Genomic DNA, 24,555 nt, shown 5'->3' with positions numbered 1-24,555 from the left:
CTCAGCTCTACATCTCTTTTTAACCCACCGCAGGAGATGCTGTTCTGTCCCTCCAGCGCTGCCTGGGGACTGTTCTGCAATGGATGCAGGAGAACGGGCTGAGGCTGAACCCGAACAAGACGGAGATGCTGAGGGTGGGCGCCCCCACAGTGGGGGGCCTGGGAAACTCCCTTGTTTTTTGGGGGGGTGACTCTTCCCGCCAAGGATGGGGTCCGCAGCTTGGGGATCCATCTGGACCCGTCGCTCACTATGGAAACACAGGTGGCGCCTTTTTTCATCTTAGGCGGATAGCCCAGCTACGGTCCTATCTCGATGTGGGGGGGCTCACGACCTTGGTGCATGCGCTTGTAATCTCAAGATTAGACCACTGTAATTTGCTCTACGTGGGGCTGCCTTTGAGGCTGCTGCAGAAACTCCAGGTGGTGCAGAATGCAGCGGCCAGACTTCTCAGTGGAGTGAAAAAATATCAACATATCTCATCCACCCTGGCCGCATTGCATTGGCTGCCCATCCGGTTCCGCATCGACTTCAAAGTGTTGATGCTTACGTATAAAGCCCTAAACGGTTTAGGACCTTGATACTTGACGGAACGCCTACTCCCACCAATATCTACCCGTGTCACTCGTGCGAGCCAGGAGGTGAGGTTGAGGAGCCTAATGCCGAGGGAGGCCCGGAAGGAAAAGACAAGAAATCGGGCCTTCTCAGCGGTGGCTCCTCACCTCTGGAATAATCTACCCCCTGAGATTCGTGCGGCTCCCTCGCTAGGTATCTTTAAAAATCAACTAAAAACATGGATGTTTCGGCAGGCCTTCCCCTCAGTCAATTCCTGATTTCCCCTTTTTCTTTTCTCCCTTATTGTTTGTCTTACTTTCTTGTAATGTCTTTTATTATGTAAAAATCGGTTTTATAATGTCTTATTATGTATGTTGTAACATACATAATAGGTTTGTCATCACTTTCCTCCCAAGAAGTAGGCATCCGTTAAAGATTTTCCTCTTCCAGTCATTAATTACCTTTAATTTCTCCTTCTGGCCTGAGAGAGACATTCTATTTTATGTGTGCTTAGGATCACTCATACTGCACATATGCCAGCTTCTGTTAATAAAACGTGTATGGTTTGAGGCAACAATACACCTCTGCATCTAAATTACACTGAAGTGTGGTGTCCATTGTGAAGTGCAGGCGCTCATAATAGGAGCCTCAGTGGTCTCTATTGAAGGACAGTGAGCTGGCTTTATTTCTTAAACTGATCTGTGCTAGCCCATCTCAATTAATAGTAAAACATTCAGTTACCCCTCTCCATTTCTTGCAAAGGTTCACCAGTTATTCAACAGATGATGTCATCACTCCTCTGAAAAAAATTCTGGAGTTGTGCTTTGTGTTTTTCCTCTGCTATACCACTCCTGGGGTTTCAGAAAATTGGCCAGGAATTATCAGTATGATGTCAGTATTAATGTAGAGAAGGAGGAGCCTTGCAAAAACCACTCAGCATGCACACTGCCTTCTAGTGTGTATCCAAAGAACATATCTGTCATCTTCCTCAGAAATGTTCCAAGACCTTTCAAAAAACAGTACTCAGAAGTGGTTTACCATCCCATTCTTCTGGGGGCACTATGGGACTGCGCAGCTTGCCCAAAGCCCCACAGCTTGGCTCTTCTGGGCTGCGCAGTAGGGAACTGAACTCCCAACATCTGTGCATCCTAGAAGAACCAGCCTGTGTAGCCTTGGGCAAGTTGCACAGTCCCAGGATGCCCCAAGAACACATAAAACTGCAAGTGCAGCTATGTATCTCATCCTGCATGTAGCCCTTGCTTAGTCTTCTAGTTCAGATCTCATGTCAGTAACTTGCCAATGAACACACTTGCAGTGTGTTACTTCTCAAAATACACTGCTGAAGTTTTCCTACCTCAGAGAGTACTTCAATTGCCATGGCAGCAGATAAAAACGCTTTGTGCAGAAAAATGCAAAGTGAAGAAACTATTGAAGATCAGGCTGCTTTGATTTTGCTTCCAGCAAACACACCATAAAGGTTGGGCTGAACATGTCCTACAGCACCACCTAGCAGACTGATGTAAAAAAATATTTTAGAGTAAGAGAATACATACATATGTTTGTGTGCAGCCAAATACCAATTTTGTGAGGCGAGCAGCCATGATCTTTCCCACTCCACACTTTCGTTTTAAGTATCAGTCTGATAACATGTGATTTAACAATGCAAAATGGTTTGAAAAAGCTCTTTGGGCGGACTTTTTTCATAGAATGCCCCTAGTGTGTGCCTGTGTATGTACTAATGAGAGACCGACAGAGCTCTTGCCTGGGCCATCTCCAGGATAAATGGCTTTTCTATCCGTCCAAGACTCCTTGTGGTTTGCACAGCTGTCCGTGGTAGGCAGGGACAGGCAGATATTTCCAGCCGGCCAGCACCCCCAGCCAACTCAATAGCTGCCTCTGGTTTTTCTTACCCCCTCAGGGTGTCGAACAGGTCTGTGACAAAAAAAATGAAGAAGGATGAGAGTCTGACATGCCTCTTTGTAGACTATGCAGCGATAAAGGACAGCATGTTAAACGCGATTTAATATGGGGCCATGGGCAGTCTCGAATGGTTTCCACGCGGGTAATGTTTACAAACTCAAAGCTGGCAGCCAGTTTCTTTTTATTATGATGATGGTGGTGGTGATGATGATTATTTCTTGATTCTCATCTTTTAAATTCTGCACAATAATCCCCTCCACCCCACGGTAGTTGCTGCAGGTCTTCTTAAAAGGCAGCATAATCCTGCCTTTCTCCTCCTGTTCAGTTCTCTTCACAGGACCAAAAAAAAAAGAGGGGGGGAGCATTAAGAAACGCCGAAGCAAGAATGACCTGGAAAAGGTCCTCATAGACCTGAGGGCTCAGAGCCCCGCTGCAGAAGGAATCGTCCTCCGTTGCCAAGGCAACGCCGAAGTCCCGCGGGCCCCTTAATCCTGCGGAAGTGCGACGTACGGTTTTCGCAACGGCTGGCCTGCTTTACGGCAGCCACGTGGTTTCCACCTCCTGGGACGTCAGGTTGCTGCTGCTGCTGCTGCCGTCGTTGTTACTGCTCAGAGAGTCTGAGTAGGTAAAAGTGGGGGGTGGGGGAATGCTTTTAAAAATGATAATACATGTCGATTTGTATTGTAGCAGAAGATCAGAGCTCTAAGATTCTCCTTGTAGGGGCATGGATCCTTGCACCCTTTTAAAGTCATTTTCGCCAGCAAATGTTTAAATACGTGTAGTGTTGTGCATAATACAAAGTTACAGTTACCGTTCCTTTTATAAAGAGCAAATAAAGGAAACTAAGGGGGATGCAAGAAGAAAACGAAGCGTGGATGAAATGAGCTGCAGTTAAATAGAGGATTAAAAGGAGAGAGTTCCTAGGATTCTTCATTCAGCCCCCAGTTTAAATTCTGTGATATGTATGTAGCGTACATTCACTTGTTCCTTCATTGCCAGACTTGCTAACTGCCAGAAGTTATTATGGTGGCAAGTATTATTATGCAACATTTTTAAAAATTTAATTTATATTGGTACTTCCGGGTTTTCACAGAGCCTTCTAGACAAGTGTTACTTTTATGTATCACAACCTGGAGCCTTAGCACGTAGGGAAACGTGATGTGCATGGGTCAGATATAAGAGCAAAATCAGTGGTGTGTACAAAGTTGAGGAATGCCTCAGAATTTCCTGCAGTGCTGTGGCCTGCCCAACTATCTTATTCCTCTATATGCTGCCACAGAAATTTAGAAGAATTACCACTTTGGTATATTGCAATTTATCTGAAAGATGCATGTCTCTCAAGGCTTTAAGTAAGGAAAATAGAGAGGAGAAATCCATGGGTGACAATAAAGTAACCTGAAACCTGAAGTACCTCTGGTTATAATTGAATTGTTTCTGCAGAAGAGAGAGAAAAGAATTGTAGATGCAGCTTTTTAAAAAAAGCACCAAAAATCTGTGGTTTGGCAGTTGTGACTGGACTTTCATAAATTGAACAAAACATCTAACAGACTTCAAAACAAAAAAGAGGCAGTAATTTTATTTTTATATATTTATTTATTTACCATAGTCTCTCGAGACTGAAGGATGCCTATGGTATTTGATTTATATCCCGCCCATCTGGTATATTCTACCACTCTGGGCGGCTATATATTCTATATTTATTTTTGTGCAGCTGTTACCTAATACTGCATATTCACAAGTTCAATGCCCTTATTTAAATGGTTTGAGATTTGGCTTCAAAACTTTAAGACAATGCTCCTCCAGTATCTTAATTTTAGGCAGAATCTAAAATTGCCAGACTAAGATGAATTATGTGTTACAGAGGGATCTAGACAAATGTAAGTTGACATTGCCTGTTGTATGCTGACTAGAAGATGGCTATAGTGCACTGTTTTAAACACATTTTTCCCAAGAGTTTATGACAGGGCACTTGTTAGAGTTGTTCCCAAACACACCTTATTCTGACAACCATATAAAGTACAGTCTGTCATACTGTAAGAGAGTAACTAGCCCAAAATCAACCAGTGAGCTAATAAGGAATTTAATTAGGAAAACATTATGAACCATGTTATCACACTGGCTTTATTTCTTTAAAGTATTTTTACCCTGCCTTTCTCCTTAAAAAGAACCCAAAGTGCCTTACATAATTTAAAAAACCATATTTAATGCTAACAACACTGAGTACAGTATACAAATACTAATTGTGCCTGATTTGTAAAAATATATCGTGCCAGTGTGTTTACTTGAAAATACAGAGTTTAGCAAAACAAATATAAATCTTGGCTTTCTGGGATTGTTGGGGGTAAATAACTACTTTCATTCTTTGTGTAAGTAATAGAGGCTGGGATTTCCATCTTGGAAGACAAAATTAGCATCCCATGGCAAACATTGTTGAATGATAATTCAACTGTTAGAATGTATTTGTTTTGGGGAATGTGTTGGCTGCTTTCATACAGTTTAGATTCCCATAAGAGGAAGAAAGAATAAATCGAAGAACAGGAAGGACGAGACAAAGGAGGGTAGCATAAAGAGGAACATGAGATGAAAGCCTGGATATTTGGAGCAAAGGAAGAAAAGAACTAGAATGTAGTACAAGGCTTGGCAAGGGCCTGGCACACAAGACTGATATTTTAAACGATCTTTTGAATATTTATTTGAAAGCAAACTATTGAGTTTGAGAGATTTGCTCCTCAACTTAGGGTGACAGGCCAGTAGTCCAGTCCTATATGTGTTTAATCAGAAGTAAACCCCTCCTGCTGGAAGTAAATAGGATTTATTTTGAGAGATTAAAAAAGTAGTTAACCCCCATTTAAGATTTTTGCAGTAATGTGACTTATGTTTACCTGATGAAAGACTACTATTGTTCTTGCTATCCCAGGACAAGACTAAATGGGACATTTCTTATGTGGTTTGCCACTTTGTACTGTACCTCATCTTTAAAAGAGAAAGAAACAGGTTGAGAGGTATTGAACCAGGAATGGGATGTAGCATACGAGAAGTGACTTGAAACTTTTGCTTTTATTGCAGTAGTGAACAGAATGCATTGATTGATTTGATCAATATGTCACCTTTCTCCCCAAACTGGGACCCAAGGCAGCTTACAGTATAATTTTAGACACCATTTTTAAAAAAAGTTGTAAAAATTAATGTGTAATAAAATCATTGTTCCTATTAAAACAAATATAGTTAAAGCCTTTTAAAAGTATCTCAGTTAAAAATTTAAAAAACCCTCAGTTAATAATAATCATAATGAAACAAGAGAAAAGCACAACATATCCTTTAAAGCCCTGCCCTTAGCATCAATCAGCTGGCAAAAACCTGCCTGAAGAAACTTTTTGTATGTCTATGGTAGAACATCAGGGAGGTGGCCAAGCTAGGCTCCCTTAGCAGCCATTGTAAAGGCCCTCTTTTGTGGCCTCTCTTTCTTCTGAAAATAATGCAATCGAGAGAAGTGCCTGTTATGAATCTCAAAGCTGGGGTGGACATGCCGTGTTTCCCCGAAAATAAGACAGGGTCTTATATTAATTTTTGTTCCAAAAACTGCATTAGAACTTATTTTCAGGGGATGTTTTTTTTTCCATGCACAACAATCTACATTTATTCAAATACAGTCATGTCATCATCTTCTGGTTGCTGCAGAATGGTGGAGGGTGGGGTTTCACTTAACTGGGGCTTATTTTTAGGGTAGGGCTTATATTACGAGCATCCTGAAAAATTATACTAGATCCTATTTTCAGGTTAGGTCTTATTTTCAGGGAAACAGGGTATGTGAAAATGTGACATTTCAAGTAGCCTGGTCTAATTAAGTCATAACTAGCAGATTGAATTGTGACCAGAAGGGTGTTGCTGACAAATGAAGCTGTTGTAACAAAAGAGTGTTATTCTGAATTTACCCAGCCCCAGTCAACAGCTATGCCATGGGAGGGAAAAACAGAATTATGTACTCCTACGCCTCCTACTCACAATAGGAGGGGAGCAGTCCTTCCATTGTAAATTGCAGGTGTTAGGGGCTCCATTCCAGCTTGAGTTCCATAGAAGGGGCAAAGAAATAGTCTTTTTCTGGGTGTTTTTTTAAAAACATGAACCACAAAAGGCAACCGCATGGCAAATCCTGCTTCTACTTTAGTCTATAGTTTAAGCCAGGCTTGTCCAACCTGTGGCCCATGGGCCACATGCGGCCCAAGTCAGCTTGTAATGCGGCCCAGTGCAATTTTTTATTTTTAAAGAAATTCCAAAGTTTCAAGTTACACTTGTGGGGCACATCACAAAGGTGGGGGGGGGAGGGAAGGAAGGAAGGAGCAGGAGGGGAGGGGAGCTGCGTCACTGCATTTTGCCATCCCTGTCAATAGGTGGATCCCCTCCTGGCCCCATAAAGCCACCAGAGTCGAAGCTGGCAGCCTCTGCTGAGACCGCAGCTGCTGGTAAGTGCGCTTGGAGCAGGGCTGCGGAGGACGGCTAGGGCTGCCCTCCCCCATGGGGCCCAAACCAAATTTATGTGCGGCCCAAACCAAATTTTCATCTTCTAATGTGGCCCAGGGAAGGTGAAAGGTTGGACACCCCTGGTTTAAGCGATATGTGTAGTGTGTTTCCGTTAACAAAACATAAACTCATCTGCTGTATTTAAAGCAGTGATAATAAGACATGCTTAAAATGAATTGAGATTGTTGTTTGCAACCGTATTCCTTGTTTCTCTTGAATATGTACAGGCTGGAGGTGACAATGGCAGTTCAGTTCTTTTGGAAAGCAGCAGCCATGGTGGAGAAGCACAGGACTTGTGTTTTGGCAGTTTCTTGTGCTGGACTTCTTGGGGCTAACTTAACCGTCCACCTCATACCTGGGCAGACATTCAAACCATTGTGTCAGGCTTGGTTAAATGGAAGACAAATGCAGCCTTCAGAAAAAATGCGGACCTTGTTCTATGATATCCTACATGAAGGCAAAGTGAGGGCAGCAAATCGTTACCAAGCTTTCTCAGTCTCCATCTTCCCACCATTGGGTGCTGGACTTCCATGGCTGCCTGCCGGTTGTTTTGTGGGCATCCCTGCCAGTTTCAGTGATACAGACTGTGATGAAGAAATGATTAGCAAGCTTGGTCTTATGGTTAATGGCAAAAATGTGGACTGGGAGTCTGAAGAAGGCCAGGCTTTCAAAAGAACCTTGATACTTTCTCCAGAGGCCCAGAAGTTTGCAATTGCAAGAGAAATCATGTACTTGCACAATGGTGGCCCCTTGATACGTGCAAGTGTAGGACCTCTTTGTCTGGCTGGAACGTACATCTCTGGCGTAGCTATAAAACAGTTCCTGGGCTTGTATTCAGCTCCAGTGCTCTTCCGTGGTCTTTACAACATCACTGTGGCCGCAGTTGGATTTGTGGCCTACTGCCTCTTGTTTGACAGTGTGAGCCGAGTAGTGGAATATAGTGCAGACAGAAAAGCAGCCACTATTTCCACTGGTTTTGCCAAAGGTGGAGTGGAATTCTATGATAAAATTCTGTCCCAAAATAAGATTCGCCGTACGCTCATGGGGAAAAATGGGGAGAAGATATTTAGCCCAAGTGGTAATATTATCCCAAGATATGGGATCAGATCAAAACATGCACCACTTACTTCCAGAAGGGACTTGATTATCAAAATTTTAAACATGCCCCAGGCATAGGGAAGGTATGATTGAATTTTAAACGGAGGAATTATGTATTCTTTTTGGAAGACTTAGCCTGATTTCCTGTTTGTAACAACTTCGGTAATATTTCTACTGGGGAAGGAAGGGCTTGGTTTTTGTTTTGTTGCTGCCCTGTATTCACTGGACACGTCTGTCTTAAAAAATTAAAGCATTGCTTAAAGTTTATTTGTCCTGTGTGTCTCTAAAATCTATCTTAAAAGCCTGAAGGAGTATTACCTGACAGGCACTGCACTGAACGGCACTAAGCAGGAAAAGTTGGCATTCTTTTTATTTAGCATATTATTTTGAAGGAATATAAAAAGTGTAATACTTCACGTAGGATGTTGTGATCGTATTGTTGTCATCAAGGGAGCATGGTGTGTATATTTAAGGTACTTTAGAAGAAAAACAAGCATAAGAGTTCCTAACCATCTTGGATTATGGAGAAGAAATTAATAGCCAAAATCCAGTAGTAAGACTTAACTAGAGGAATCAGTGGAACTTATGAAGGAGTTAACTCGCCAAATTTCCACTGATTCAGTGAGCCTTATCTAATTGTGACTTAATTTAGGTATTGGCAGTGAAATTTTTGGCAGCGTGTGTCTATACCCTGTATTGGCCCCTGTGCTCCCTACACCCCATCTGCTTGCACCTAGTCTCGATGTATCTTTTCCATTGCACTTCCCTGCATATTGAATTCTCAGTGGAATTTCATTCTGCAGTACTTCTCCTAAAACTTCAAGTGATTTGAAAATCAAGCTGAACAATTCATCCCTCAGAACTGAGTGCCCATAGAGAACTTATTAAGTGGATTCACTGTTCTTCTCCCACTTTTGTCCTGCACCATGTCCATGGAGCAGGCATTATGGTGAGAGAGTTTTGCTGTCCCTTTCTTTTACTGTTGAGTGGAAGGTCATAGTGCATGTTGCACAGAAGTATACAATTACTAGCCTTCCAGTATATAGTCTCTGCCTTTTATTTCTGTAACCTCAGAATTGGAGAGGTGGAAAAGAGTTAATAGAATTCCAGTGGAATTTCATTCTGCAGATGTGGCTATCCAAGTCTTGCAAGGGTTATGCAAAGTTCAAGTGGATGCACATACCCCAGATCTTGCAAAGTATTATAGCAATGTGAAAGAATTACATTGTTCCCCTATACCAGTGATGGTGAACCTTTTTGAGCCCTAGTGTCCAAACTGCAACACAAAATCAACTTATTTGAGGTGCTAATACTGCAATTAAAATCCAAATGTTGAGGTTTTAATTTAGAAAAAACAACTGCTCCTACACTGCAAGGGTTAAATGTTTGTTTTTCCCCCTATGGGTATTATTAAAAAAGAAATACTTCCTGGTCCTCTTAATCCCCCATTGGGCTAGACTGGTAATAGTTGCCATTGCACCCTTCTGCTGGACCACTGCACCAGCAGAGGGGAGTGCTAAAATCTGGGATTGGAGTACGGGTAAGTAATTCTCTATGGAGACTTACGGCTCGTGTGCCCACACAGAGGGCTCTGCGTGCCAGCTGTGGCACGTGTGCCATAGGTTTGCCATCACTGCCCTATACTGTTACATTGAATTGTACTGGGTATGTTGTTGAGCTACAGTATTGTATTGTTCAGTTGTATAGTTAACTGTACTTAAATGACATAATAAAAATGCTGTGTGCAGAAATTATGTGGCCTTTTCAGTGGTTCCACATGAGTAGTGGTACAATTTAAAAAAAAAAAGCAAACACTCTCCGCTGACTGAATAATAATTTTAATAAAGAACTGGAAGACATTAGATGGAATCAGAAAAATGTGATACAGGAATATTGACTTATGATTCTATCCCAGTGGGTACAAGCCATTTCTTTAAAAGTAGGAAAGCAAAGGACTCTGCAGTTTCACTGCTTTTCCCCTGATTCAGCATTGCATCTGTTCATGACACTAGAGCCCACACACAGTCTAAACCCTGTAGCAATGCATGTGGATGGGCTTCAGCATCATCACTGATTTCTTACAGTTCTCATGACACAATGTGGTCCAGTGAAGACCACCTTTGCGATTTAACAATGCGTTCTGGCAGCTGTCATACCACCAGCCCCCTCCATTAGCATCTGCACAATTTTGCAAGGTAGTTCTGTCATTGTCCTTATCTTTACAAGAGAACTTCATGTTGTCATGCATGTTTTTCAGCTGGGAAGAACTGAGAGAGTCACCTGCATTGCCCTCATAGGTCCCTAACTTCACTGCATAACCATGGTTCTCATCTTGGAGAACAAAGCTGTCATATTCTGCATATCTGTGGTTGTTGTCTGCATCAACTAAATTTATTCTGACTTTGTACCATTTTTGTTCAGTAATGAGCCTAATGTACTCATTGCCCAGCCAGTGGTCTCCCTCCAAGTTGCCAAATCCATATTTGTAGGTTGTCCAGGTCTCTGACCAGGTGATCTCAGTGTTGTAGGTGTTCTGCTGGATGATTGTCCACCCGTTGCATCCATCCATATGGCACTGGACCACAAGTTTGCGGGAATGTTCAGGTTCTATTATATAAAGGCCACTTTTTCTTTCGCCATCCTGGAACACTTCATCACAGTCTCGCTTGTAACGGATACCTAATAAAACAAAAGATTATTTAGACTATCAATTGTATTGCAGAGCTAGATTCAAGCTTATGCAATAATAACTTACTCATTTTGTTATCTTTTAAAATTAGAAATAGTGCCATACCTGCTAAACATGCTACATGTTTAGGGAAATTATAGTACAGTACCAGGCTTAGGCACAGTGTTTACAGTGTTTAGCCACTTCACTTAGAGCTGTAGGTACTATTAGGAATGTTCTGTTTTTTATTTTTATGGGGTTATTTGTATTAATTTTATGTTTCTGTTATAATACAACAGTAATCTTTTTTCAGTCAATCAGTTTAAGTATGGGAGTGTACATAAGATTTTTAAAAGTTTGCTCCCTCAGTCACATAAAATTTTGATGCATATATGTAAGAATGTTAGAATATTTACTCCTGTCATAATGTATACCATATGTGATGATAATAGTACATTTATGAAACTTTCCCTAAATCAGTGGTTATGGGGGAAATGATAAAACTGAATTGTTAGCATTGGGCCTTATTTGCAAAATTATTTAATCTTCGTCTTCATTCAGGAAACCTTGAAAGTAATTTTCCTGCAGTACAAAAGTGAACGGGTGAGCTGTCTATGGACACCCAACCTAACCCTGTTTCCGTAGGGATTTAAACCTGGACTGAAATCTGGACCATTTTACCAGATAAATAGATTGCATGTAGAATTCACCAAACATTCACTTCTCTGTTGTAAAACATCCTTGGGGGTAATCTGGATTCAGAGAAAGAGCTAGCCTCCACACCATCTCATGTGGACAGCAACAGTCTGGAAAGGACAGTCTCTATATGTGATGCTTTTCCATGCAATTTTGAAGCCTGAAGAAAAACAGCAGGGGAGGGTAGACCATGGAGGAAGTGCAACAGAGGCAGATTACGGGTGAGAATGGCCTTGACGCTCCTAGCAGCAGAGTAAAGATGGAGAGACACGCTAAAAGCAAGGAGGAGATTTTTCCAGAGAAACATGAAAAGGCCTTTGCAGTAAGAAGATGTTTTCATTGTGACACCATTGGCCATCTTAAAAGACACTGCAAAGCTCAGATAAAGGAGGAACTCGGAGATAAGCGTCAGAGTGGCCGAGGCAGAAGAATGATGACATCAGTCCACATGGTTGCTACACCTGTGTCTGAAGAAGAACCATCGGGATTATGGACTCTGTTTGTAGCCAGACCATTGTCAATGACAAGTCACTGTTGGGGGACAGTTTTTCTCCCAAGGTAAAGAGTGTGACTTTGGCAGATGGATCTCAGGTAGAGATAATGGCACAAGGAAATGTTTATGTGTCAGGTTTGGGGACAATCATTCCTAATGCCTTATGTGTACCCAGAATGGATTATTGTCTATTAAGTGCACCATGTCTGGTCAAGTGTGGGTACAAGGTGGTGTTTGAAAATGACACAACTTTGGGAAGGTAATATGCAGTGTGCCAAAGGAAAGTTAAAAGGTGGTCTATATATTAAAGTAAAGAGCAGCAGTCTGTGAGTATGTCACAAGTACACAATGAACCTTTACATGACAAATGTATACACCAGTTACACAGGGTTATCGGGCATGCTAGCTTTGGGCATCTATCCCAGTTAGCAAAGATATGTCCAGATTTAAACCTACAAAAATGTCCTAGGTTTCTGGAATGTGCACTATGCCAGAAATCAAAGGTAAAAAGGTTTCCTGATAGTAAGAAGAGTGACAGAACATCAACTAGGCTAGCTCATACATGCAGATTTGGCAGGGCCATTCAAATACAGTGAAGGAGGAGCCAAATTCATTCTACTAATTGTTGATGATTTTTCCAGGTTTTCTCATGTTTATTTGTTAAAAACAAAGAGTGAAGCATGTGCCAAGTTAGCAATGATTGAAAGGCATTTTTCCCATAAGTTGTCAGTTTCAGACTGACAGGGGTGGTGAATTCCTGGGTCAAGATTTGGAGCAGTGGCTGAAAATGAGGGGCATAATTCATAGAAAGACCAACCCTTACTGCTCTGCAGAAAGTGATGTTGCAGAGAGAAAATTGGGTATGTTTCAATGATGCAGGGATACCTTCTGAAATGTGTGGAAAGGCAATTGTCACAGCTGCTTAGATAAGCAACAGGTTGTGGTCAACAGCCACAAATGAAACCCCATATTATTTACTGTTTGGTAAAAGGCCTTCACTTAAGCATCTAAGGTATTTGCACACCTTCTGATACCCAAGACTTAGAGGAGAAAAAAAGTCAACCTAAATCCCAGTGCCTCAGATTTGTAGGATATGAAGCAGGTACAAAAGGGTACAGGTTCTGGGGTGGAAGTAATTAGTAACTTCAAGAAGTGCCAATTTTGAAATACACTCAAGCTGGAAGGAAATGCACACTAATTCAGAGGTATTTATTCCTTTCAGCATTGAGGTGCAGGTTCAAGCTCAAGCAAATAGTCACGTTTCACCTGTGCGAAAGGTAGTTGACAAAGATACACCCAAAGCCAAAGAGATCTCCTGCAAAGCCTAAAGTTAAACAGGAAGATGCAGAGAATGTGACACAAGGGACTGAGCCAATTGAGCAAGTGGTAATTCCTCGCAGGTCAAGTAGAGCAAATAAGTGTGTACCACCAGAAAGATTTGTAGTAAATGAAATCAGAGTATGCCAGGTAGGCTGTGAGCCTCAAAGTTATAAAGAAAAGCTTGAACTGCCAGAGGATGAGCAGGAGAAATGGAACTCAGCAATGGACTCAGAGTTCAAATCACTTGTAAACAGAAAGTTCTCGAGGTATGTGATTTACCACCATCACATAGTGCAATAGGTACAAAATGGGTGTTCCGTAAAAAAGGGTTGCTGGATGGTAAACTGAAGTATAAGGCAAGATTAGTGCACAGGGTTTTGCACAAGAAATATGCACCCACAGATAGAGCAGAATCTTTGCAATTGGTATTGTCTCTAGCAGCCAAACAAAAATTGGATAATTACTCATTTTGATTGTGACACCGCATATCCGAATGCACCATTACAAGAAATTGCTTACATGAAACAAACACCTGGGTATGAATCTAATAAACCCCAAAGTATACAGACTAAAAAAAGGCTCTGTATGGATTAAAGCAAAGTGCAACATGCTGTTATCAGTGTTTGGATGATGCACTGGGTAAAATAAGTTTCAAAAGAAGTGTGGCAGACCAGTGTGTCTACACAAAAGGGCCTGGAGATGAGTTCATTATGTTATTTGCTTATGTTGATGATCTGTGTATTACAGCTAAGTCAAAGAATCAGCAACTTGGTGAATATTTCAAGTTGAAAGATCTGGGAGAAGTACAGTACTGTCTAGGGACAGATATACTGAGAAACAAAAAAGGTGATGTTTTCTTAAACCAGAAAAGGAAAATAGAACAGTTGGTAACAAAATTGGATTAACAGATGCAAAAATAACCACACCTATGTCACCAGAATTCCTAAAAAAAACATGTGATTAATGTTTTCAAAATGTGGAATTGTATCTGTCTGGAATTGGAAGTTTGTTATATCTAGCGTTATGGACACGTCCAGACATTGCATTTGCAGTAGGATATCTGAGCAGGAAAGTTGCTAAATCTACACAAACTGATTGGCAAGGTTTAAAAAGGGTTCTAAGATACTTAAAAGGAACCATGGACTATTGTTTAAAATTGCCTAAGGATGGACCAGGTGCCTACACAGTGACGTGGTGGCGCTGCGGGTTAAACCGCAGGAGCCTCTGTGCTGTAAAGTCTGTAGATCTTCAGCTGTAAGATCGAATCCACATGACGGAGTGAGCGCCCGCCGCTTGTCCCAGCTCCCGCCAACTAGTGGTTCGAAAGTATGCAAATGCAAGTAGATAAATAGAGACCACCTCGGTGGGAAGGTAACAGTGTTCCGTGTCTAAGTCGCACTGGCCATGTGACCACGGAAGATTGTCTTCGGACAAATGCTGGCTCTATGGCTTGGAAATGGGGACGAGCACCGCTCCCTAGAGTCAAACACGACTGGACAAAAATTGTCAAGGGGAACCTTTACCTTTTATTAAAGATGGACCAGAAACACCTGTTACGTATGTAGATAGTTCATTTACAGAAGAGACTGATAGAAAGTCTGTAACAGGTTATGTAATTCAATAAGCAAATACAGCAATAGGCTGGAGAACCAGAAAACAACAGTCGCGATATCTACAACAGAAGAAGAATTTGCCACATTGTCTGAATCATGTAATGAAGTAATATGGTTCAAGCAATTACTCAAAGAAGTACAGGTGTGTTTACTCGTTTAGTCGTGTCTGACTCTTCGTGACCCCATGGACCAGAGCACGCCAGGCCCTCCTGCCTTCTACTGCCTCCCGGAGTTGGGTCAGATTCATGTTGGTTGCTTCGCAGACACTGTCCAGCCATCTCATCCTCGGTCGTCCCCTTCTCCTCTTGCCGTCACACCTTCCTAACATCAGGGTTTTTTCCAAGGACTCTTTTCTTCTCATGAGATGGCCAAAGTACTGGAGCCTCAGCTTCAGGATCTGTCCTTCCAGTGAGCACTCAGGGTTGATTTCCTTTAGAACTGATAGGTTTGTTCACCTTGCAGCCCAGGGGATTCTCAAGAGCCTCCTCCAGCACCACAATTCAAAGGCATCAATTCTTCGGCGGTCTGCTTTCTTTATGGTCCAGCTCTCACTTCCATACCTCACGACAGGAAAAACCATAGCTTTGACTATTCGGACTTTTGTTGGCAAGGTGATGTCTCTGCTTTTCAAGATGCTGTCAAGATTTGTCATTGCTTTCCTCCCAAGAAGAAGGCGTCTTTTAATTTCAGGGCTGCTGTCTCCATCTGCAGTGATCATGGAGCCCAGGAAGATAAAATTTGACACTGCCTCCATATCTTCCCCTTCTATTTCCCAGGAGGTGATGGGACCAGATCTTAGTTTTTTTGATGTTGAGTTTCAGACCGTTTTTTGCACTCTCCTCTTTCACTCTCATTACAAGGTTCTTTAATTCCTCCTCACTTTCTGCCATCAGACTGGTATCATCTGCATATCGGAGGTTGTTGATATTTCTTCCGGCAATCTTAATTCCGGATTGGGTTTCTTCCAGTCCAGCCTTCCGCATGATGTATTCTGCATATAAGTTAAATAAGCTGGGGGACAGTATACAGCCTTGTCGTACTCCTTTCCCAATTTTGAACCACTCAGTTGTTCCATGACTAGTTCTGACTGTTGCTTCCTGTCCCACATATAGGTTTCTCAGGAGACAGATAAAGTGGTCAGGCACTCCCATTTCTTTAAGAACTTGCCATAGTTTGCTGTGGTCCACACAGTCAAAGGCTTTTGCATAGTCAATGAAGCAGAAGTAGATATTTTTCTGGAACTCTCTGGCTTTCTCCATAATCCAGCGCAAGTTAGCAATTTGGTCTTGAGTTCCTCTGCCTCTTCGGAATCCAGCTTGTACTTCTGGAAGTTCTCGGTCCACATACTGCTGAAGCCTACCTTGGAGGATTTTGAGCATAACCTTGCTAGCGTGTGAAATGAGTGCAATTGTACGGTAGTTGGAGCATTCTTTGGCACTGCCTTTCTTTGGGATTGGGATGTAGATTGATCTTTTCCAATCCTCTGGCCACTGTTGAGTTTTCCAAACTTGCTGGCATATTGAATGTAGCACCTTAACAGCATCATCTTTCAAGATTTTAAATAGTTCAACTGGAATGCCATCACCTCCACTGGCCTTGTTGTTAGCCAGGCTTTCTAAGGCCCACTTGACTTCGCTCTCCAGGATGTCTGGCTCAAGGTCAGCAACTACATTGTCTGGGTTGTCCGGGATATCCAAATCTTTCTGATATAATTCCTCTGTGTATACTTGCCACCTCTTCTTGACGTCTTCTGCTTCTGTTAGGTCCCTCCCATTTTTGTCTTTTATCATGTTCATCTTTGCGCAAAATGTTCCTCTAGTATCTCCAATTTTCCTGAACAGATCTCTGGTCTTTCCTTTTCTGTTATCTTCCTCTATTTCTTTGCATTGTTCATTTAAGAAGGCCCTCTTGTCTCTCCTTGCTATTCTTTGGAAGTCTGCATTCAATTTTCTGTAACTTTCCTTATCTCCCTTGCATTTTGCTTCCCTTCTCCTCTCTGCTATTTCTAAGGCCTTGTTGGACAGCCACTTTGCTTTCTTGCATTTCCTTTTCTTTGGGATGGTTTTCGTTGCTGCCTCCTGGACAATGTTACGAGCCTCTATCCAAAGTTCTTCAGGCACTCTGTCCACCAAATCTAGTTCCTTAAATCTGTTCTTTACTTCCACTGTGTATTCATAAGGGATTTGGTTTAGATTATACCTGAGTGGCCCAGTGGTTTTTCCTACTCTCTTCAGTCTAAGCTTGAATTTTGCTATGAGAAGCTGATGATCCGAGCCACGATCAGCTCCAGGTCTTGTTTTTGCTGACTGTATAGAGCTTCTCCATCTTTGGCTGCAGAGGATATAATCAATCTGATTTCGATATTGCCCATCTGGTGATTTCCATGTATAGAGTCGCCTCTTGTGTTGTTGGAAAAGAGTGTTTGTGATGACCAGCTTATTCTCTTGACAAAACTCTATTAGCCTTTGTCCTGCTTCATTCTGAACTCCAAGGCCAAACTTCCCTGTTATTCCTTTTATCTCTTGGCTCCCTACTTTAGCATTCCAGTCCCCTAGAATGAGAAGAACATCTTTCTTTGGTGTCAGTTCTAGAAGGTGTTGTAAATCTTCATAGAATTGTTCAATTTCAGTCTCCTCAGCAATGCTGGTTGGTGCATAAACTTGGATTATTGTGATGTTGAATGGTCTGCCTTGGATTCGTATTGACATCATTCTATCATTTTTGAGATTGTATCCCATTACAGCTTTTCCCACTCTTTTGTTGACTATGAGGGCTACTCCACTCCTTCTACGGGATTCTTGCCCACAGTAGTAGATATGATAATCATCTGAGCTGAATTCGCCCATTCCTGTCCATTTTAGTTCACTGATGCCCAGGATGTCAATGTTTATTCTTGCCATCTCCTGTTTGACCACCTCCAGCTTCCCAAGGTTCATAGATCTTACATTCCAGGTTCCTATGCAGTATTTTTCTTTACAGCATTGGACTTTCCTTTCACTTCCAGGCACGCCCACAGCTGAGCGTCCTTTCGGCTTTGGCCCAACCACTTCATTAGCTCTGGAGCTACTTGTACTTGTCCTCCACTCTTCCCCAGTAGCATGTTAGACGCCTTCCGACCTGAGGGGCCCATCTTCCAGCGTCATATCTTTTAGCCTTTTGTTTCTGATCATGGGGCGTTCTTGGCAAAGATACTGGAGTGGCATTGCCATTTCCTACTCCAGGTGGATTGCGTTTAGTCGGAACTCTCCACTATGTCCTGTCCGTCTTGGGTGTCCCTGCATGGCATAGCCCATAGCTTCTCTGAGTTACTCAAGCCCCTTCGCCACAACAAGGCAGCAATCCATGAAGGAGATATGGTTCAAGCAATTACTCAAAGAAGTACAGGTAAAATGTGAAAAGCCAATTACTATTTTTGTAGATTCACAGCCCTGTATTGCAATGACTAATTCAGAAAGTGTAAAAGCCTGGATTAAATATGTGGATGTAAAATACCAAAATGTGAAAAATAAAATACAAACAGGAGTAATTGAATTAAGATATTGTGAAACAGAAAAGAGCCTAGCTGATATGTTTACAAAGCCTTTAAGTATAGAAAAACATGAACATATGGTAAACAGGTTGGGAATGCAAAAATACACAGAGTAAAAAAGTGTATGAACCTGTATAAATACATAAAAAACGCTTGTCATAACTATTCACGAGAAATATTCAGAGGGGTGTCAGAATGTAGGTCTAAATATTAGAGAATATTGTTTCTTTAAGAAAAGTTATGACATGTGCAGTGGAACGCTGCTGTTTCACTGTACATCTGATGCAATCCAGGTAGCAAGATTGCATCAGCAAGATGGACATAAAAGTAACCAAGTTGGTACCATGCTTCTGTGGATGGAGTTTGAAGTACTGCATGTGATGCTGTTGGTTTGCTTTCTGTAGTGCTGTAAATAGCTGCTGTATTTTCCTGAAACTTCAAGATAAAAGCTTTCGCTGGAGAAAGACAACAAATTGTCTGTGAGTTATATTGTTAAAATCTCTCAGAGCAAAATTTCTGTTGTGCCTTATCTTTTCACTGTTGTCCGGAAAAGAGAAAATGTGACTCTACTAATTACTTAAAAGTGATTTTAAGTCAGAAGTTAAGCACCTTTTTCTAGGGCAAATGCTAGCAATCTGTCATTTCCTTTCTTTCCATGTCTGAAGCAACCACCGAGGAGATTTTGGATGTATAATAATAAAATCCGTCCTTCTTTCCCCAGCTAAAGTTAATTCACCCAGGGAAACTCAACTTCCCAAATGTGAATTCACACTGGATCAATTTGTATTTTTCCTCCTATGCAGTCATGTCCTTCGTTTAGATCCAGATTTGTTATGTATGTTCTCTGTCTCTCCCTTTAGCCAGGGATAGGGAGGGATATGACTCCCTGACAACCTAAGAAGACAAAAAGGATTGGTGAGGGTCACCACCTGTCTATATTTTGCTTTGTTTAGTTTAACTATTGAGTTTTAAAATAGCTACTGCTCTTCTTGACCATGAAAAAGTTCGCGAAAATAGGGCTTAGTCTATGCTGAAATTCTGTTCCTTGACATAGTTAAGTTGCAACTTGAATAGGCCCATTTGAATCAATGGAACGTACAGAAGAGTTACCAACCCTCCACTGATTCATTGGTCCCACTCTAGTGTGACTTACTACACTAAGCAATAGCCTGCTAACCAGTCCCATTTGCCTCAGTGGTGTTTCTCTAGATATGGCTAACTGGATCTAGCACTAAGTTACTGCAACGCCCAAATCCTTGCCTCTCCTGGTCCATCACTTTTTATTTATTATGAAGCTATGGCCTGCTTGCCTAACGCATCCCAAAGACTTAATAGCCAAAGAAAGCATGAATATCAAAATCATATTAAGGTGCACAATTGACTTATTACACAATAATAGCCAAGCATCCTTGGTTTTTGAGATGTAATATCCTCAGCTCAACAAACATTAGACTTAAAGCAAGTTCTGGTTAAATCATTCTCATTACTTCTGGTGTTCATAGCTCAGCCTAAAATTTAAGAAACATTTTGCAACACACAAGCTTTGGTAGACTATCACAGCAACATGATTGAAAGGGCGCACTGCAAAATCACAGAATTTCTAGTGTCTTTTCTCACATGAAACACAAAATAACTAAAACAGGGTCCTCTGATTCTAGGACGAAGTATGTCAACAGCTGGAAAATAAGTGGGTTAATATCCATGATCTTATTAAATAAGGATGAAATAAATGTTTCCTGAAAGCAGAAATCTCTCACAAAGAGAAGAAAGATTGAATTTGAGTCTTGTATCATATAGCCTGAAAATATAAAAAAGAAATTAAATTTAATTGAGCTGCTTTTAGGCTGCACTTTGATTGACAGGAGCCTTAGGAAATTTAATAAATTAAGAGTGTTGAATTCAGGAAGAAGACTTGAGATAAAAAGGCTGAAAAACAAAGAATTGTGGAGAAAGTGAAGAGTGATTGTGAGGTAAATAAACAAAAGGCAACATTCTCTAGGGGGGAAAACAGTATGCTAGAAATTGGTTTCGCAATAGCAGGACTTCTTGTGAGATGAAGAGCAAGCTCAGTTGGTATGGGAGTGAGGCACCAATACTATTAGCAGACGGTGTGACCATGCTATTTCTCATTTGTTTATATTACTCCTATAATATTACCGTATTTTTCCATGTAAAACACCCCATGTATAAGATGCCCCCCACTTTTCTAACCCAAAAGTTATTTCTTCGCAAGAAGTGGAAGGGGAAGGCAGAGATCAAAGTACTTTGATTCCTGCTTTCCCCCTCCACTTTCTTACAAGGAAAGTGCTTTTCCCTTCCACTTTCCTTGAGAAAGTGGAGGGGGAAACAGGAATCAAAGCACTTTAATGATTCCTGCTTTCCCCCTCCACTTTCTTCTGAAGGAAGTGAAGGGGGAAAGCACTTTCTTCGCAAGAAAGTGGAGGGGGAAAGCAGGGATCAAAGCACTTTGTTTCCTTCCCCCTCCTTACTTCCGTGTACAAGATGACCCTCAATTTTTAATCTAAATATTTTAGAAAAAGTATCATCTTATACATGGAAAAATATAGTACTTATTACAGAGACACACAAAATATAAAAGAGCACTGCATACTTTCGCAACACATGTTCATGTTCTTCATGAAATGAGTACCCATTAAAGCATGTGATACATACAGTATATATCTTTAAATACCTAGAGCAGAATTTCTACAGGACAGTTCCTGAATAACCTCTGCCAACATATATATATATTCCTGTCATTTGCCAAAGTAGCCCTCCAGCAGCCATAGAAAATTGGTTTCTCACTTCCTTCAAATCTTTCCTTGCTGTGCTTTGTACATTCCTATCTGTCTGCTGACTCCTAATGCTAAATCATTATCTCCCACTGAAAATCGGGACTCTAAACTTTCCTCCAGTAGCTAACCTTACAGTACTTCCTTTCAAATTATATCTTACCACATAATGACATCTTACAATTCTGTCCAAATATTATTTGGACAGGATAACTAGACATTTGCCTAAATGGCACTCCTGCATTTCCTGGAACTTCACAGCTGTAACCCTTAACCAAGTATGCTTTTACTTTACTTCTCCTTTGTTTTGTTTTGTTTTTTTTGACAGGTGGCGATTTAGAAGTGAAGGAAAACTGATCAATTGCCTTCCTCTGGATTTAACATTTCTATTACATGTTTAACACATTGGGTCTTTTCCCCTCTTCAAATGCTGGAAATATTAGTGGTGAAATAAAATTAGGAAAATTTGGACAATTTTCCCAACTCTCAATTTAAACTGCTAGTTATAACCTCTAAAACCCTCTACGGATTGGGCCCAGGCTATTTGAAGAACCGTATCTCCCCATATAACAAACATACTCCAGTCTCCAGTATCTTCAGGCTGGCCCTTCTCTCAATCCCACTACGATCACAGGCACATCTGATGAGGCCCCAAGAGAGAAGCATTTTTGGTGGCTAATCCCAGTCTATGGAATTCCTGCTGCAGGATGAGGAAGAAAATCAAATATCAGACTGCCAGCACACAATTGGATTTGCCCTGAGAGAATCCACACTGATCCATTGGTAACCCTTCTGTCCCACTTCTCTACTTGGAATGACAACTGAGAGTAGAAGATGTTCCATTCTTTTAAATACAGTGCCAGCTTTGAAATACATTTTCTTCCAGATACTCAGCTACAAACGTACAAATACAGCACTGTACTTGAAAACTAGAACAGAGAAATAATTGCTTGTATAACATTTTTTGAAAATGTCATGATTCTTGATCCTCAGGAAATGAACTCCTCTATGTCCAGGTCATAAAAACATGTTATATCATCCCATGTGAATAGTCATAGGCAGTATTGGGGGGGGGGCTGGGTTACATAGTGAAACTGTTGAAAATTGGGTGTGCAATTTTATGTTTTTATAATTTATTAATAATAGTTGAGGGTTATATCTGTCTACAGCATCACTATTAATTCTCAATGTGTAGGCATCCATTAGATATCTCAGAGTGATTGGACACTATGAACAGTAAATGAAAACCAATAATTGAATATATTATTTTATATATTATTTTAGATTTTGTCTCATCAAGTTTCTCCTTTTCCCACATGAATTCAAACAACGCTTTAGAAGCTAAGAATCCCTTGGGAAAGAAATCCAAAGAAAGGGATGTGAGTTTTGTAGCGGAATGAAAATGTCAATCCCAAAGAAAAATGCCAGCTTCCCAAGTGGGGAGTCAAATTCCTTATCAGGTAGAATTTTTAAAAGAACCAAAATTAACAGTGCCAATAATACCTTGCTTTTATGCAAACAGATGGTGCAAAACTGTACATGGAATACTCTGAGGAGAGCTTGCAACATTTCTGGCAGTTTTTGGTAACAAAAAGGAGCAAGAAGCAAAGAGCTATATATTGTGCATGGTGTGGGAAATAATGCTTGAACCTGAGGGTGATGTTCTTGAGTCTGAATGTGGAAAATTCAGAATGTATAGAAGTAAGTATGTCTTCACACAAAACCTCATTAAACTGTCAAATTCACTACCACAAGAAGTGTCAATATCTGCCAAACTGGAAAGCTTTAAAACTGGGATTGGATCAGTTCATGGAGGACAGTACTGTCCTTGGTTTGTAGTTGTGATAGATATACATTCCCTTGACTACCTCGGGCAGTGTGATTTTGTCTAACACTTGCTGAGAAACACAAGCAGCTGAGGAAGGTGCCATGGTTCTGATCATCTACACATGGACTTCTCACGTGTGAATAGAATGTTGAGCTGGGCAGACCTTTGGTCTCCTTCTAGCACTTCCTCTCTGTTTATATGCAGGGTGGCAAAATGAGCAGAAATTTACACATAACTTTTCAAAATGGTTATTGGAAGAGCTGCTTTCAAAAGGGGCATGGAGGGAATACCTTTGGGACAGATGCTCTCATAGAACTGGGGCTGGAATTCTAAAGCCATGTTAGTCCTGGTTTCAGAAGAAGCCATAAGGCAGTAATTAATTTTTATATTATCAGACAGGCAGGTATTAAGAATGGCGTAGCCTTACATTTCAAACATATTTAGGGGAGAGGATTCATTTCTAGTTGTTCTTTCCCACCACTTTTTCCAGTTCAGAAAGCCAGTTGTATCTGTGGCTGTTCCTTTGTTTAAGCATTTTAAAATGTCAACTGGAATCCAATTGAAAATTCAGCTCTGGCACAACTACATTGGCATAAATTTGAGCAATGAATTGGCACACGTTAGAAGTCAACATAGGTACTGAATGTTTTGTATTGGGGCAGAGCTGGAAGAGAGACCCTACAGATCATTAAGTCCAAACCCTTTCAAGGAGTCACAGCGGGGAATCAAACTCCCAACCATTGGCTCTTCAGTTAGATACCTAAACCATGGAGCCATCCAGCAGTTCATGTGACTGGGGTGCTAGCAAACCTCTGTGCCAACTTTTAACTTGCAGCAATTTGCCATTGAAATGTATGCCACCTGAGTTAAGATGGTGGGCATAACTAAACAGATAGTGAAAGTTTAAAAAAACACATACTGCTTGATACTTAACCAACACATATACGTATGAATGCCTAATGATACAGCAACCATTATGAATCCTAAAAAATTATACGTTACCTGATCTACGTACTATGTTTTGCCAGTTCAGGATTTCAGTGACATTGTCGACAAGGTGTATGTTCACAACTTCGCTGAGTTGTTTCCTCAGTGCCGCATCATCAGCTGAGAAGGTCACAGGGATCAGGAAAACAAGAGCAACAGTAGCAAGCCAGACCTTTGGAGCATACATGGTGCAGGCGGAGATCTGAAAGAGGCCACATACACATGTGCATTAGCATCTACAAATCATCCCAGCTTCTCGGTTGGAACTGAGTGCTTGACAACTTACAGAACTTTGGGGAGCTGAATTCGAAAGGAGCAAGTGGTCTGACCAATGCCGGATTTATATTTTATACAACAAATTTAACATCCTAGATGACTAACCTTGTTACTCGTTAACCTCAGGGTGCAATATTTGCCAGTCTTGGAAAAACCCATTGTAACAGCTGCTAGACTCATAAAGGTTATTGACTTTCCTACCATAATGCCCCAGCAAGAATGGCAGAATGTTTTATCATTCCCCATAAAGTCAACATCTAGAGGA

The 24,555-nt window shown here is 41.1% G+C and overlaps 2 protein-coding genes across 3 annotated transcripts; one reads left to right on the top strand and one right to left on the bottom strand.

Annotated features, from left to right (window-relative positions):
* The first annotated feature begins 2,977 nt into the window (after positions 1-2,977).
* On the top strand, positions 2,978-8,350 carry TMEM177 (transmembrane protein 177). 2 transcript variants are annotated; one of them, XM_020805492.3, is made up of 2 exons: positions 2,978-3,093; positions 7,218-8,350. In XM_020805492.3, the coding sequence occupies exon 2, from the start codon at positions 7,231-7,233 to the stop codon at positions 8,164-8,166; it is 936 nt and encodes a 311-aa protein (XP_020661151.3). In that variant the 5' UTR covers positions 2,978-3,093; positions 7,218-7,230; the 3' UTR covers positions 8,167-8,350. The 2 variants fall into 2 exon arrangements, with proteins under 2 accessions (XP_020661151.3, XP_020661161.3); XM_020805502.3 differs by having other exon boundaries at positions 2,990-3,097.
* A 1,560-nt stretch (positions 8,351-9,910) lies between these two features.
* On the bottom strand, positions 9,911-24,231 carry LOC110085702 (fibrinogen-like protein 1-like protein; the record flags this gene model as incomplete). Its single annotated transcript, XM_020806112.3, has 2 exons — positions 9,911-10,767; positions 24,030-24,231. Coding segments are annotated over 2 exons (855 nt in total), but the record flags the coding sequence as incomplete, so codon positions are not given.
* Positions 24,232-24,555: the final 324 nt, after the last annotated feature.

The sequence above is a fragment of the Pogona vitticeps genome, chromosome 1, assembly GCF_051106095.1.
Source record: "Pogona vitticeps strain Pit_001003342236 chromosome 1, PviZW2.1, whole genome shotgun sequence".
Taxonomy (NCBI): Eukaryota; Metazoa; Chordata; class Lepidosauria; order Squamata; family Agamidae; genus Pogona; species Pogona vitticeps.
Note: the sequence above shows the minus strand (reverse complement) of the source record. Positions and strands in the feature narration are given on the sequence as shown.

Coding starts and splice junctions, on each gene's coding strand:
- TMEM177 (XM_020805492.3), top strand. CDS start 7,231: ATGGCAGTTCAGTTCTTTTGGAAAGCAGCAGCCATGGTGGAGAAGCAC.